The sequence below is a fragment of the Diceros bicornis genome, chromosome 4 (assembly GCF_020826845.1).
Source record: "Diceros bicornis minor isolate mBicDic1 chromosome 4, mDicBic1.mat.cur, whole genome shotgun sequence".
Lineage (NCBI taxonomy): Eukaryota > Metazoa > Chordata > Mammalia > Perissodactyla > Rhinocerotidae > Diceros > Diceros bicornis.
In genome coordinates, this window is record NC_080743.1 from 101,847,915 (window position 1) to 101,863,143 (window position 15,229).

The following is a 15,229-nucleotide window of genomic DNA, read 5'->3' on the forward strand; positions in this document are numbered from 1 at the left end:
TCCCCCATCTTTATTATCTGTATAATAAAAGCATACTTGTATGTAAAAACATGAAGTGTTTTATGTATATAATATACATATACATATATACTAACTGGCTTACACACACACACACATATCCACAAATGTGTAGAAATAAAACATTTGGGTAAGTTTTCCCTTTTAAAATGCACTACAAAAGCCTTTAGATTTGGGTTCATTATAAAAATTGTGAACTTACTCTTATACCAAAGTATCAGGAAGTACTCTAATATGTTAAACTAAATTTTGCCCAGCCTGCAAAATAAAGATGAAGGGAAATCCTTACACACATATCAATGTGCATAATATGGATGGATGTATACCACCATCATCATCATCTTTATCATCTTCAGGGAGTGTTTAACCAGAAAAGATAGAGACGTATAGTTATAGAGTAACTACAGAGTGGTGCAGCAAGCTGCAGAAGGCAGAGCAGCATTATAGCCATCCTGAACTGGCACTGTCAAAATACAGAAAGCTTCTATCTAAGGGAAGACTTTTTCTTCTTTTATAGAAACACCAGTGTCACTGGCATCACATTCAATATTGACCCTGCAAAAGGCTTGCTTACGCAGCCTAGTTTAAAATTCTTTATTTGATGGCTACAACTAAAGACTGTAATTATCTATTTACTCCAGTTAGCAAAAGGGTAAACTTTTGGAGCTGCAGTTTCATCTCACAATGGTACATTTACCATTTAAGAATTTCAAAAAAAAACAAAAAACAAAAACAAAAAACAATTTTGATACATAGCAATGAGTTCTAAATTTTGAAACCAGCCCAGTAACAAAGCAATTTGAATCTCACGTAATAAATACTACATAATTTCTAGGCTAAATCTTGCCAAATACTATCCAAGACAAAACTGAAATCAAAACTTAAAAAAAGTGGACACCTTTTACTCACACTTAATACTAGTCAATTTTCCAGGAAATTTTTGGGCAGGGAATATCCCCAAATCTAAAATGAAAAAAAGGAAAAATTGGGATCTTATATTAGTTATTCAATCTGAAACTTTTAATAGACTTCTACTAAAAGTCATCATTTTCTGGCCTCCCACTCAAACACAGAAACATATTTTCAGAGTGGAAAGGGACTTTAAAGATCACTGAGATCAATTCTCTCATTTTAACCAGTGAGGCAATGATTCCTAACACGTGAAAATACTGACTGCTTATTTTTCATTAAGAATAGAGGCCAAAACAATCTCATAGTTAAGAATGTAGTATTATGGATCATTCGGTGTATTTTTTTGAAGACAAGTAAGATCACTTAAAATTACAGAAACATTCTTCGGGAAATGGATACTGGGTTTGTCAAAGTATGCTCATGGGGCTTTTCATTCCAATTCCTGTTCAATCTTTTTCAATTTTGTAAACTTCTTATTACGTCATTTACCCATAAATTATGTAAAAGTACCTATACAATCTTTATTTTACTGTTTTTTACACTATTTTGTAAAGGTTAAAAAAGGCAATTCAAAGACTAAAAGTAATTTTTTCCTAATTGTTTTCCAATGTGTCTCTTTTATATAGATCCAATCCTAAATATAAAGGGTAACTCTATCACACTCAGTAAGTTGAAATTTTAAAGGTGACCAGTATGAGGAGGCAATTAGAAATTTCCAAATATAAAACAATTTTGTGAGTTTTGTTTTTGCCAAGCTGTAAATACGAATTAGGATTTTTAAAGAAATAGAAAAATGGGGGGGGGGATACCAGCTTAGTATACTTTTTTCTCAATATCATTGGTTTCAGAGCAATCAAACTTCCCATGTTGGGAGAAATTTTTACTTAAAACCAATTACTAGTTCAATCTACCAGCCTAAAGCCTTTCAATGCTGCACTATATTTTTTTATTTAAAAAATATCTTTTCTTTCTCAATTGGTATAAACAAAATTTCAAGTGACGGCTATATTGCGTTACCACTGTGAAATCTTTAATCTTCACTTTGTCAACATTACCTCTGAGGAATTTTCAGCCCTTTTTGTCTTTTCAGGTTTCCCCAGATGTGCATATAAAGAATAATTGGTCTAACTACATATAACAACTATAGCAATTAGGATACAGTAACATAGCAATAAGCTGCCCATTTTAAATGGAGAAAGGAAAAAGAAATTAGGATAATATTTCTTTTTCATTGCTTTGAACAACTTCATTCTCAGGATCCCAGCTCAGAACTAACGTAGAATAATCATAGTTAACATTTTCCAAGTTCATTTTCAGAAACATCAGCTGTTCTATATTGTCAAAGTCTAGGCTCATGATCTGCTTTGGATGAAAGTGGCTATTTGCAGTAAAGATACATTCAGATTGCCAACTACACAGGGGGCAGCTTAGATACTGAATGGCAACTTGGGTCAAAGCTGGCCATATGCTCACCTTCCTCTGCCAGTAAATCAAAGGGTCATCACCTCCTGAGATCTCAGGATACTTCTCTTTGAAGTATTCATCCACTGCTGCTATAGCAGAAGCAAGCATGAAGCTTTTGCCTCCAGTGGCAACATTATCTGCAGCTGAGCTATCAATAGATCCTGAACTGCAGGTGCCTTCTCTTACAGATGAGGTAAACGAATCAGCTCCTACTATAGCTGAAGGACCAGAAGCTTCCGAAGTTACAATACGGCAGACCTCTGGTGAAGATTCCATATAATTACAAACTTCTTCTGCAAGGATCTGCTTATAAGTTTCTAAATCAGCACCCTGAGGGAAAAAGTCTTCCAAATTATTCTTAAAGCAAGGATCTAACAAAGCAGCCAAGATACAGGGCTTGGATTTGAGCATGGCACTTAATATGGTGTCAGTTTCAAGCTTCAGAGATAAGCTGTCCACCAGATGGAGGGCCTGAGTAATACCTCTGACTTGAAAATCTTTTCTGAGTTTCTGCAGGGAAAGGAGTAGATGATGGATTAGGGGTAGCACCTGATTCAATCCTGTGGTCTTCACACTCACTTTCTGGGTGGCCTCTTCAAATGGTTTAAGAATATCACAGACATAAGTCATTAGAGTCCACTGAAGGGAGGTGAGCACAACTCCACTGGCTCTACCAAGACTATGGTGAACTGAGTAGCAATGCTCCAAGAGCCATTTTAACATATAAAAGGTAGAAATCCAATGGCCAGTTTCATCTTGCTTCAAATTCTTCCATGGAAGTTGGTGATCATTTTGGAACTCTTGCAGTATCTGACGGGCCTTGACTGAATGACTAAAATGATGACAGGTTTTCCTAGCAGCCACTAACATATTCTCAATGCTTTTATGCTCACAAAAAAAGTCCTGAATGACTATATTTAAACAATGCAGGAAGCACGGCACGTGGGTAAAACCACCATCTTTGATTGCATGTACCACATTAGAAGAATTGTCAGAAACAATGAAGCTAGGGATGAGGAAATTAGGAGAAAGCCATAGACCAATCTGGTCATTTAATTCTTGTAAAATGTTGGTTATCAAACAGTCTTTGGCCAAACCTGTTACACAAAGTACTGCCCACTTTCTAAAATTGGAGATCCTGCCATTATTGGAAGAAGGTACAGTTTCCAAGGAGACCCAGTGTACAGTCACAATGAAATAATCAGTGGATGGGTCATGGGTCCATACGTCCACAGTCAGGTGGATCTTTTGGCTTTGAACATTCTCCAAAGTTAAGAAAATTTTTTCTCTGACCCAATCATATAACTGAGGTACAGCCTTAGTGAAAAAGTAAGTCTCAGATGGTAACCTATAGTCAGGGGCCACAATCTGCATGAACCTCTGAAAGGCTGGGCTTGAGAAGTAGTTGTAAGGATGCATATCCTCCACAATCATTTGAATAATTGCCTGACTTATTTGACTTGAGACTGAATTTTCACAATATGCTGTTTCTCTCTCCTCTGCAAGGATCAGAGCATCTTGGTCTGCAACACGAATAGGACTCTCAGTTCTTGTATTTTTAACCTCTAACACAGGAGGTTCATCTGAATTACAGTCACTAAGGTCCTCAGCTGTTAAATCTTGGCTGCCTGTAGACTTCTCTCCATGCAAAGTATCGCTCACGAGATCATTTCTCTCAGGCTCAGGCTCATCTAACCCATTTCCAACTGCACCACTGTCTTTGTTGGCAACAGCCCAATGGATGGGATGTGTGGCCTGCAGGTGTCGTTGAAGTGTTGAAGTTCCTAAGTGAGATCCTGGCCTACCCCGGCTCACACTTCTTTTACATATATTACACACAGCTCTTGAGATGTGCTGAGGATCAGTATAAAAAAAATTCCAAACTGCAGATGTCTTGGCTCTTGTTCCAGGAATTAAGGCATGCTTGACAATGTTACTTTTGATGAGAAATCTCCCTCTTTCTGCCCTCAGGACATCAGATACTGATTTATCTCTTTTCTTACCCATTCTATTATCATCTAATGGATCAGTTGGGATATATTCAAAGCTTCCATTGCTTCCAGCAGAAGAAGGAGATAAAGGTACATCCAAAGTAAAATCCTCCTCCCCACTAGTGACTCCCAATTTGTTGGCTCTGGTCCAGTGAGGTGAATGCCTTGCCTGCAGATGTCGTTGAAGGGTAGATGTCCCAAGATGGCTGCCTGGTTTACCCCTGCTAACACTTTTTTCACAGAGGTTACAAATAGCCCGCCAGGTGTACTGGGGGTCAACATGAAAGAAGTGCCACACAATGGAAGTCTTGGCTCTGGTACTAGGCAGATAGATCTGTTTTTCTACATTGCTCTCAAAAGGACTTTCATCATCCTGCTCAGGAGCACTGGAAGCTAACAAAGCAGTGGCGTCTGCAACAGGCCTCCCAGATCCCAAATCCTTACCAAACTTTTTTGCAAGGATCAGTTTTTTCCGTCGCCTTTTCCCCTTAATTCGCAAACCCTTTTTCTTTTTCTTTTTAGTGGGCAATTTTGTCTCTTTATCCATTCCTTCTGCCACCATCTTTCCCTCTACCACATCTTCTTCATCTGTATTAGAATTAATCGGAACACATCCCCGAATCCCAGCACTACTAAAAGTGCTGCGTCTTCTGCCAGGAGAGAGTGAGGAAACTGCTACACTTAAGGTACATACACTCATTCTCTTTACGTCTCCAAAATTCGTACCAGAATCTGTTGGGTTTATTACTCAAGCAGAAATACAGCTGTTCCTCTCTACTTGTATTACCCTTTCTCCGATTTCTCTGGGGAGTCCAATTCCCTTTGGACCAATGATTTCCAAGCCAGGTTATTTTTGGAGGAAAAGTGACAGCAATGAAGAACATTCCCAAACTCTTTCTTAGAGGGCTTTAAGATCCCTTCCAACTTTCCGAGTTCTGAATTCAAACAGTCCAATCTCCTCACTTTACAGAAAAAAGAACTGAGGCCCACTTTCCCAGAGTCAGAGTTGGTCAGTAGCTGCTAGAAGCCAGGTCTCCCAAATCACAGGCCCATGTTCTCTCTGCTTCATCAAGAACTACATCTGTTTGAAATGCCTTCAGCTTTTAAAATATAGTTTTTTATGGTGCCTCATAATAACATCAATTTCCCTTAATTCTGAAATTAATTATGTTCAGGAAATTTCACTTGAACAAAAACATAGTGCATCATTCAACGTTCATCATTTAGGACTGTGATTTGCCAACACAACCCAAAAAGTCAATTCTGGAAAGCTAAATCAGACTCCACATACTGGTCATTAACAGCAGATGCTAGCTGAGCCCTTTCAGCTCTAACTAAAAGTAATACAATTTTTAAAAATGTAAGTGGCTAAAAAAATGCTTTGAGAGTGAAATTAAAAAACAAGGACACAAGCTGCATTTTCAATTTACTGTTTGTATCAAGAGTTAATCCAACTTTAGTTTTCAGACATTTTGAGACTGGAGAAGTTTTACAGCCTGTAAATGAGTAACTCATAAGCTGGACTCTACATGAGCCAAGAAAACTGAAACATGAGCTTTAAACTACCACTTCCATTCCTTCTCGCTCGATCCCTCCCCTTCCCCCAATACCTACAAACATTTACCCTGAATAACATCGCTATCACTAGCCCCACCGCCTCCTCAAGGTCCAGAACCAAGGCCCGGCAGATGTCAACAACCCGGGCCTTCCCCATAGGAGTCCGCACCGACTAGGGAGTTAGGGGCGCTCTTCGTTACGGTCTCTCAGTCCCCGGGAGGGCGGAGGCCCCTTCGGCTCCCGGCTCCGTGCCGAGAGCGGGCGGGGGGGGGGGCGGGGGCCGGAGTGAAGTCGGAGCTCTCTGTGGAGGGCCCTGGAGACGAACCAGAGCAGGTGAATTCGGCTCCCGGCGCTCGGCTCGGCCGGGCAGAGGGGCCCGCTACACTAGGGATGCTGCGGAGGAAGGCGCTCCGCTGCCCTCCCGGGAGCGGGCAGGCGGGGCTCCACTCGGCCGACACCGGATGTGGGGGCGGGGGCTGGAGGGGCCGGCGCCGGGGGGTGGCGGACGCCGGCACGGAGCGGGAGCGGGGGGCGAGGGCCGCGGCCGGGAAGGGGGCGTCACAGCGGGGCCCGAGGACCGCTCGGAATTCCCGGGCTGGGCCGCGACCCGGGGCGAGGGGAGGCCGCGGCCACTCCCCTCGCCCTCTCGCCCACCTCCCCGGCCCCGAGTCACCGGGAATCAGAAAACGGGTCCAGTTACCAGAGAACAGAACTTTACCGAACCGACGACACTGCCTCCGACTCCCGCTCGCTGCCTCGTCTTTCTCCTTTCTTCGCCGCTGCCGCCCGCCGTCCGCACAGCAACACCACCAGCAGGAACCCCGGACTGCCAGCGTCAAAGATGGCGCCCGGCTCCCAGCCCCGCGCTCAGACCCGGCCAGTAGAAGTGCCAGCGTGACGCGCGCGCGAGGATTCTGGGAGACGTAGTCCCCTTTGTGAGGCGATGCCTAAGATGGCTGCCCGGTCACGGGGTCACGGGAGCGGGGTGGGGGCTTGGGTGTTGCGGGTCCCTTCGTTTCCAAGGAAGGCGTTGTAGGAAGTTAACGGGTTTCTTGAAACCATCTTCGATTGAAAAAAAACTTTTTTTTTTTTAAGCCAAATGAGGTAATAAGCGAGAAAGGTGCGAGAACTGTGTCTATCAAACGGTAGGCGCTCAGTTTATTCTTACCAAAGTGTTTGCTTAATGAATAAATCGTCCGAACCGTGCGTACGTTTAATTTAGAAATAAACTACTTTTCCCATGTAATGTTGAAAGATTTGAGCATTTATTTTTATCTGAAGAAGTGAAATTGGGTTTGGGGAGAGTTTTATTTCTTAAAACAAATTTTTGTGTTGGAAAAACAATTCATGTTCATTAAAAAGTTCCTGAGGGTTGGGGCGTGAAAAGGGCAGACAGCAGCAGGCGCCTCCGGGCTTCATTACTAACATTAGTCTGTATTTTCGCAGTTGAATGGCTTTACCTTTTTCTCCGATTATAAAAGTAATACATATAAGTGGTCTTTTACAAATGTAAATAATACAGAAATACAGAGAGTAGACGTTTAAATCTCCATTAATCTCGTTCCTGAGAAATAATCTCATTAATCTAGCATATATTCTTTCTAACTTTTTGGTATGCAAATATACTTAGATACATTACACTGATCTAGTAGGACCCCGAGATGCCCCCTAGGTTAGTGACTCAACAGAACTTGCTTAGGTAGTAACATTTTAGCGACCTCAGGTCAGGTAAAGCATATAGTTCTGCTACTAAAAAAGGATACACTTGATGGTAAAGCAGGTGGGACTCCAGGCACCTTTTGTTTCTTCTCCGGCTTGTTCTGCCAGCTCCCAGCTTGGTGAGGGAGTCCCAGCCAGCCCGCGACTCCGTATATATCAGGTCAGAGGGGTCCTGAGTCTCTTCACACTTGGGTTTTTATCTCCTTTCAAAAGGGACTAAGATGTTGAGAAGCCACACATTAGAATCCCAGCCTCAATCCCTGCCTTACAAGACAGTACTTCTGTAATTTCCAAGTCAACCAACCAAGCAGGTTTCTGCTAACCGATTTCTGTCTGTGCAACAACAGCTAGGATTTTTCAATTTAAGAGAGCTTTCCAAACAGCTGAAGGGTTTTCCAGACTAGGACTTTCCAAGCTGCAGTCCTGGTCGGATTGGGATGCTATATATAGTTACATCATATTTCATCAAATCTCAGGTATCATTGCTTATAAGATGCATCCTATTTTACAGACCTCAAAAAGAAAAAAAACTGCCAAAAAACTCTGATAGGCCATTGATCAGAGATATTAAAATTTGAAAGGATGTGCATCTTAGAATGAATGAAATACAGTATTTTTAAGATAAGAACAAGCTAATACTATACATATTGTTCTGCAATTTGCTTTTTTTTTTTCCACTTGGCAATTTTTTGCTTTTTTTTTTTTCCACTTGGCAATGTATCTTGACTATCTTTTAATGATCATAAGTGCTTAGAGGGCTACTTTATTCTTTTTAACAACTCGCATACCATGGTAAGGCTGTTTTGCAATAAGTTTCACCAGTTCCTTTTTGATGGAAATAGTCATGTTTCAGTTTCCATTAGTCTCGCTGAAGAGAGAAAAGAAAAATAACAGAGTAATAGGGACTTGGAAGAGGGCAGATGAGTCTGGAGATGGTCTGCAGGCCAGGGGAGAGCCCACGTGGGGATCCCTCCACAGACACAAACGGAATTCTCAGGGTGCGTGTGAGCTGCCCTGGTCTGTTATAAGGGGGTAAAGGACCCAGACCAAGGTCACAATGCCAGAGTCCCCCTACTCACACCCTACCTTGAATCTAAATGAAACAGTCTCTAGACCTTGTCAGTAAATAACTGACAAAACATTTTAAGATGTCCAATGTGAGAGCAAAGATTTTATAGAGGCCTGTAGAAAAAGAATGCAAAATTATTGAGACAAAATTAGATTCAAAAGTGAATATCTATTTAGACTAGGAAAGGAAATTACAACAAATTACACATGGAAAAAATAACTATACCACATACATTAAAAAAAGCTCATAATTTTTTTTACCAATAAATTCTGTAATTTTCTATAATATATTCTTCTATGTACTTAGCTGAATACTCTTTGATTGCCCCCTCATATGACAACAATTTTGTAATATTTTCTATAAAGAGAATAAAAAATAAATCAGTCTTTCCTCTGGCATCTTTAATAAAAAATAATTTTATTAATGATAAGTTTAGAAAAGTTTCTTTCAACTTCACAACTTATTGATAATGTCATGAAAATTATAAGATTGTTGCCAAATTTACAGAAACGTCTATCAAGTTCCTTACATGTATAAGCACTAAGACTTTGTTGAATTATTGAATATATTCTTTGTGTGTGTGAGGAAGATCGGTCCCGTGCTAACATCTGCCAATCCTCCTCTTTTTGCTGAGGAAGACTGGCCCTGGGCTAACATCCATGCCCATCTTCCTCCACTTTATATGGGACGCCGCCACAGCATGGCTTGACAAGCAGTGTGTTGGTGCGCGCCCGGGATCCGAACCGGCGAACCCCAGGCCACCGCAGCAGAGCGCGCGCACTTAACCACTTGCGCCGCTGGGCCAGCCCCACTGAATATATTCTTGACCAGGACAGAACTAGCATTTTTTACTAGATGTTAGTTATCTATTACTACGTAATAAATTATCCCAGAATTGAGTGGCTGAAAACAACAAACATTGAGTACCTCACAGTTTCCGTGGGTCTGGAGTTCAGGAGCAGGGCGGCTGGTGGTGCTGGTTCAGGATTTCTCATGAGGTTGTAACCAAGTTGTTGGTCAGGTCAACAAGTCATCTTGAGCTTGACCTGGACTTGAGGCTCTGTTTCCAAGCTTACTCATACAGCTGTTTGCAGAAGACCTCAGTTTCTTGCCATTTGGGCTGTGGGCCTCTCCATGGGGCTTCTCAGGATATGGTCAGCTGGCTTCCCCCAGAATGTGAGAGAAAGAGGGAGACCAAAACAGAAGCTGTAAGCTGGGTTGCTTTTTATGATTTGGCCTTGGAAGTGACATATCACTGCTTCTTCTGTATTCTGTTGATCACATACCTCGGCCCCGACATAATTTGGGAGGGGACTAAGCAAGGGCATGAATAACAGAAGGCAGAGACCATTGGGGTGTATCTTGAATGCTTGCTACTATACCAGGTGTTAGTGATAACTGAATCCTCCACTTAAAATTTCACAGTGTGATGTTTGGAAGAATTTTCCACAGACTAGCTTCTGGCTTCATACATTTTTTTTTTTTTTTTTTTGCTGAGGAAGATTCACCTTGAGCTAACATCTGTACCAGTCGTCCTCTATTTTGTATGTGGGTTGCCAACATAGCACGGCTTGATGAGTGGTGTAGGTCCATGCCCAGGAACCGAACCCAGGCTGCCAAAGCAGATCACACGGAACTTAATCACTAGGCAACCGGGCAAGCCCCTGGCTTCATACATTTTAAACCCTGTCTCTCCTTCACAATCTACATGCCGCTTGTATCAAGATATGACCTCTGGCCCTACAACTTTGGGTCATAATGCCAGATGAGTCTGCACAGTGGGTACCAGAGGTATTCTTGAAAGCCATTTCTACACCTACATGTCTAGCAATAACTTAACTCTAATGAAAGGGACTGTAAACCACATAGATATAACCTAAAATAATTATATCCAAACTCAACTTCCTCTTAGCTAGATCCCAAAAACTGCCCCAAAAGGGGAAGGTATTGGAGAGTCTGAGTAAAAAGAAACAGGGCTCTGAACCATTTGCTATTAAAATATCTTACTTTTGCAAATTTTATAATGACCACATGAACACGTTGCTAAGGCCCTGCCCAGGGCCTTGAAGTGGGCTTGTGCATGTAAGGGGCCCTGAAGGTTAAGCTTCATTAGTTCCATGGTAAATCCTCCTTTCTTCGTGCAGTGGTAGGGTGCGTTGACTGTGGAGTCGTATGATCTGAATTCAAATCCTGACCTGTCCCTAACTCTGAAGCTCTAGACAGCTCTGTGGGATCCACAGGTTGGGAGGAGCCCTCTGTCCATACTTCCCACATTAGAGAATAGAGTGAGAGGGTAATTGCCACATGAGTAGCTAGTCCCTTCTCCAACCCAGTGTTCATCACCACTATCCATCATCCTTCCCCTTTTTCTTCCTGCCTTTGGGTCTCAGCTGTCTGGCATGAGTGAGGAAATAGGGACCAACAGAACCTTCCAGCAAGAAGCCTTAGACAGGAATCCCAAATGCCTGCTAACAACAATGGATAAATTTCAAACTTCCTGCTCTAGCTGCAAGACCCGGGCTGGTGTCACTGAAATCAGTCCTCCTAGGACTGCCTTCCCCCCTTCACTCCCAAAGCTTTCTGAGGCTATTTTGTTTCCTTATGTAGAATTTTTTCTCGGCATTTAAGTTTGGAAGGGAATAAGTGTGGTTTTGTTGGGTGATGGGTTGGTTAAGAAAAGGCAGACTTGGTTCTCATCATCATCATCATGTCCCTTACACTTAGTATCCTCCTTTAGGTCATTGCACTAGGCTTTGTGGGGAATCCCAAATAGGCATAATATGTGAAACTTTTCTGGAAGACACGATAAAGATAAATAACTACCAGATAGTGTATGCCAAGTGCCCAGCCATGGTTTAGACCTGGGGTTACAAACTCAAATGCTTACATGACCCAGGCACCTGTGTATGTGAGTATGGCGAGCCAGGTGTAAGAATGAAACTTGAGAGTGCCTGCCCTAGCAAAGGGCCAGCTGTCACCACTCAACCGCAGCCCATTCTTGCCAGGAGGGAATGCAGACTTAATGTTACCATGTCTTCTGATTTTTCAAGAGAAGCTAGAAATTCACTTTTTTTTTTTCCAGTGAGGAAGATTGGCCCTGAGCTAACATCTGTTGCCAATCTTCCTCTATTTTGTATGTGGGATGCTGCCACAGCATGGCTTGATGAGCGGTGCATAGGTCCGCACCAGGAATCCCAACCCACAAACCCCAGGCTGCCCAAGCAGAGGGTGTGAACTTAACCACCTCGCCACCAGGCTGTCCCCTAGAAATTCACATTTTTATGTGAAAATTTCTGATTTGTAAATTTGGAAGCTAATTCAAATAAAACAAACAAACAAAAATCACTTCATGGACTGGCCTGCAACCTCTACTTTGGTTCTAGGAGTGTGAGAAAGGAAGAGGTGGTCACTGAAAAGTACAGTGTTTCAGGAAATACTTTCTGGAAGGAGTAAGACTCGAGTTGACCTACAGTAGGAGAGAGGTGAGAGAGAAGTGAAGATGAGGAAAGAAGCGACTTTAGGGAGACCCCTGAAGGAGTGAGGAGAGAAATGCAACAGAAGAAGAGTCCACAGGGTATAGGAAGAGAAAACATTGTAAAAGTAGGTTAGAGCAAGATTGTGGAGGGCCTTGAGTGTTGGGAAGGCATTTGAATAATATACCTTGGACAATAGGAATTCCTTGAAGGCTTTGGAACAAGGACAGAGCGCTAGAGGACATGACATTTGCAAAGTTGTGTTTCAGAAAGGCTGAACCAGTGGTGATGTTCGGGAGGAGGGACCACAGTAAGGAGTCAACGGAAGTAGTCCCTTCTCAATCCTACCATTACTCCGTCTCTTGAATTTTTTCTTTTTCCTGAGAAAGATTAGCCCTGGGCTAACATCTGTTGCCAATCCTGCTCATTTTGCTGAGGAAGATTGGCCCTGAGGTACCATCTGTGCCCATCTTCCTCTATTTTATATGTGGGACGCCTGCCACAGCATGGCTTGATAAGCTGTGCGTAGGTCCACGCCCGGGATCTGAACCTGAACAGAGAACCTAACCACTACGCCACCAGGCCAGCCCCCATGTCTTGAATTTTTAACTTGTCTCTCTCTAGTTGTTTCCCAAAGCCTAGTAACACACACGACTCCCTCATCTATTTAAAAAAAGGGTGGGGGAAGGGTGAGCATTATGATAAATTCCTTATTTCCCTTTGGCACACCAAATTTCTTATCTTATCTTCATTGCCAAGCTCCTTGGCTGCTTTTTCACCTCTCATACACTCTTCAATATATTTCATTTGGCTTTGTATCCACACGGCATCTCTGAAATTACTGTGGTAGGGTCATCAGTTTTAAACTGAATGAATCCTTTTCAGTGCTTATTTTTCTTCTTATTATTAATTAGCATTTATTGATAGTTTATTATGTGCTAGGTACTGTACTAACACCTTCATATACATTATCCAATTTAATCCTCACAATAACTCTACTAGATAAGTAATATTATTAACCTCTTTTTACAAATGCTTATATAGTTCTAGCGATGTGTCCTAGGTGTCATTGCTAGTAAGTGGAATGCCAGGATTCACACCCGGGTCTGTCCAACTCCAAATCATTTACAATCATTTGACCTCATTGACTATTTTCTCTTTCTTTAAACTCTCCGTCCTGTGGTTTAAAGGACAAAATTCTGTCTTGGTTTCCTTCCACATTCTCTCGCTGCCTGCTCTCTAGTTCCTTTGCAGGTTCCTCTTTCTCTGTCCCTCACTTAATGTTGATGTTCCCCAGGATTCAGTCCTCAGCCCTCATCTTTTCACACTCTACATTCTCTCCCTGGGTGATTTCATCCATTTCCTTGGTTTCAACTATGAATTAATTATATGTGGTGACTCTCAGATCTGTGTCTCTGACCCAGATCTCTATCCAACTGCCTATGGGAATCTTCAACTGGATGTTTCAGAGGCACTTTAAATTCAGCATACCAAACACTGAAACCATCACCTTGTCCCCAATATCACTTCCTCTCCTCAAGGCTTTGTCTTAGTGGATGGCCACCCACCATCCACCCAGTTACTAAGGTCAGAACCCTGGGAGTGAACAAGGACTCCTCTCCTTTCCTCACCTCCATGTCCCAATACTTATGAAATCCTATTGACTTCGCCTCCTAAATATCTCTTGACTACATTTTTCTTTTCCATTCCCATTGCTCCTGCTAAGTTTAGGCCTTTATCACTTGTTGCTCATTTTCCAGATTGCTGCCACACCCTCTTCCTTGCTTTTGCTGCCTCTCCATCTTGCCCTCTGTTTAGTCTCCCTTCCGAACTACAATAGAATTTCTCTTTCTAAAATGCAAGTATAATCTAAACACTGCACACACACACAAACACACACACACACACAGACTTGCTTATGCATAGAAGATTTTCTGGAAGAATCTATTAACAGTGGTTAACTGAGGAGAGCAGAGCTGGATGTCTTAGGTGGAATGGAGACTTTTTATTGTATAATTTTTTGTCCTGACGTAATTTTGTTTTACTACATATGTGTTGCTTTTATTGTGTAAAAAGTAGTTTTAAAAAAATCTCTACACTTTGACCCAGAAATTCCACATCTAGAAGTTTATCCTATGTTTGTATTCACATATAAGCAAAAATGATGTATGTACAAGGATATGATATAACCTAAGTGCCTGTAAATACTATATTGGCTAAGTACAAAGTAGTACAGCCACACAATGAAGTTCTATGCTGTCATGAAGAAGAATGATGTGCTTTGTATCACGTACTTCTGTGTATTAATGTGTATGAACATGCAAAACAGCGTGATAAAATGTTACCATGTGTATATCTAAAACATCTCTGGAAGAGTTCACAAGAGACCTGAACAATAGTTGCCTCTGGAGAGGAACAAGGGGGCAGAGGAAACCTGGCAAGTGGCATGGGAAGAAGCTTACTTTTTACTGGCTTATAGTATTTGAATTTTGTACCATGTGTTATCTATTGAAAAATTTTTTCAACGTGTATAATTTTAATCCATCCCCTGAGAAGAGGCAGAATTCACTTGGATTGTTCTATACTGACGGGAAGCCGTCTTGCTTCTTTGAGCTTGTCCATTGCTGTGGTGAATGAGTTCATACTGATACTTTGAAGATGCACAGTATTATGCAAATGAACAGAAGTTATCCTAGTAATGGCTTTAGTTTTACATTCCTGATAGGCTAGCTAAATATTGTTTTATATAGGATAGACACTGATACGGAGGGTGTAATTGAAGCTATGCTGGTCACTCCTCTTAGCTTTTCTTCCATGCTCGCAAACACATGATCTCTCTGTATTGTAAGATCTTTAAAACATGTTATAAACATGTCTCTTATTTAGACTTATCTATGAATCAGAATAATTCCAAACCTGAATTTTAAAATTAAAATTTACTCTTCTATTGAAAATCCTTCGGATATTGCCCATTGTCTTTAGGATAAATTCTAAGCTTCTATTAATAATACATCTATTAATTGCAT

General features: G+C 41.6%; 2 protein-coding genes across 2 annotated transcripts; both read right to left on the minus strand.

Moving 5' to 3' along the window:
- Positions 1-365: 365 nt before the first annotated feature.
- LOC131404994 (uncharacterized) lies at positions 366-934 on the minus strand. Its single transcript, XM_058540293.1, has one exon. The coding sequence runs from the start codon at positions 467-469 to the stop codon at positions 371-373; it is 99 nt and encodes a 32-aa protein (XP_058396276.1). The 5' UTR covers positions 470-934; the 3' UTR covers positions 366-370.
- A 46-nt stretch (positions 935-980) lies between these two features.
- On the minus strand, positions 981-6,010 carry ZBED6 (zinc finger BED-type containing 6). Its single transcript, XM_058540291.1, has one exon. The coding sequence runs from the start codon at positions 5,083-5,085 to the stop codon at positions 2,140-2,142; it is 2,946 nt and encodes a 981-aa protein (XP_058396274.1). The 5' UTR covers positions 5,086-6,010; the 3' UTR covers positions 981-2,139.
- Positions 6,011-15,229: the final 9,219 nt, after the last annotated feature.

Bases quoted from the DNA above. Each gene is read 5' to 3' on its own strand.
- LOC131404994 (XM_058540293.1), bottom strand. From the start codon at position 469: ATGGCTATAATGCTGCTCTGCCTTCTGCAGCTTGCTGCACCACTCTGT.
- ZBED6 (XM_058540291.1), bottom strand. From the start codon at position 5,085: ATGAGTGTATGTACCTTAAGTGTAGCAGTTTCCTCACTCTCTCCTGGC.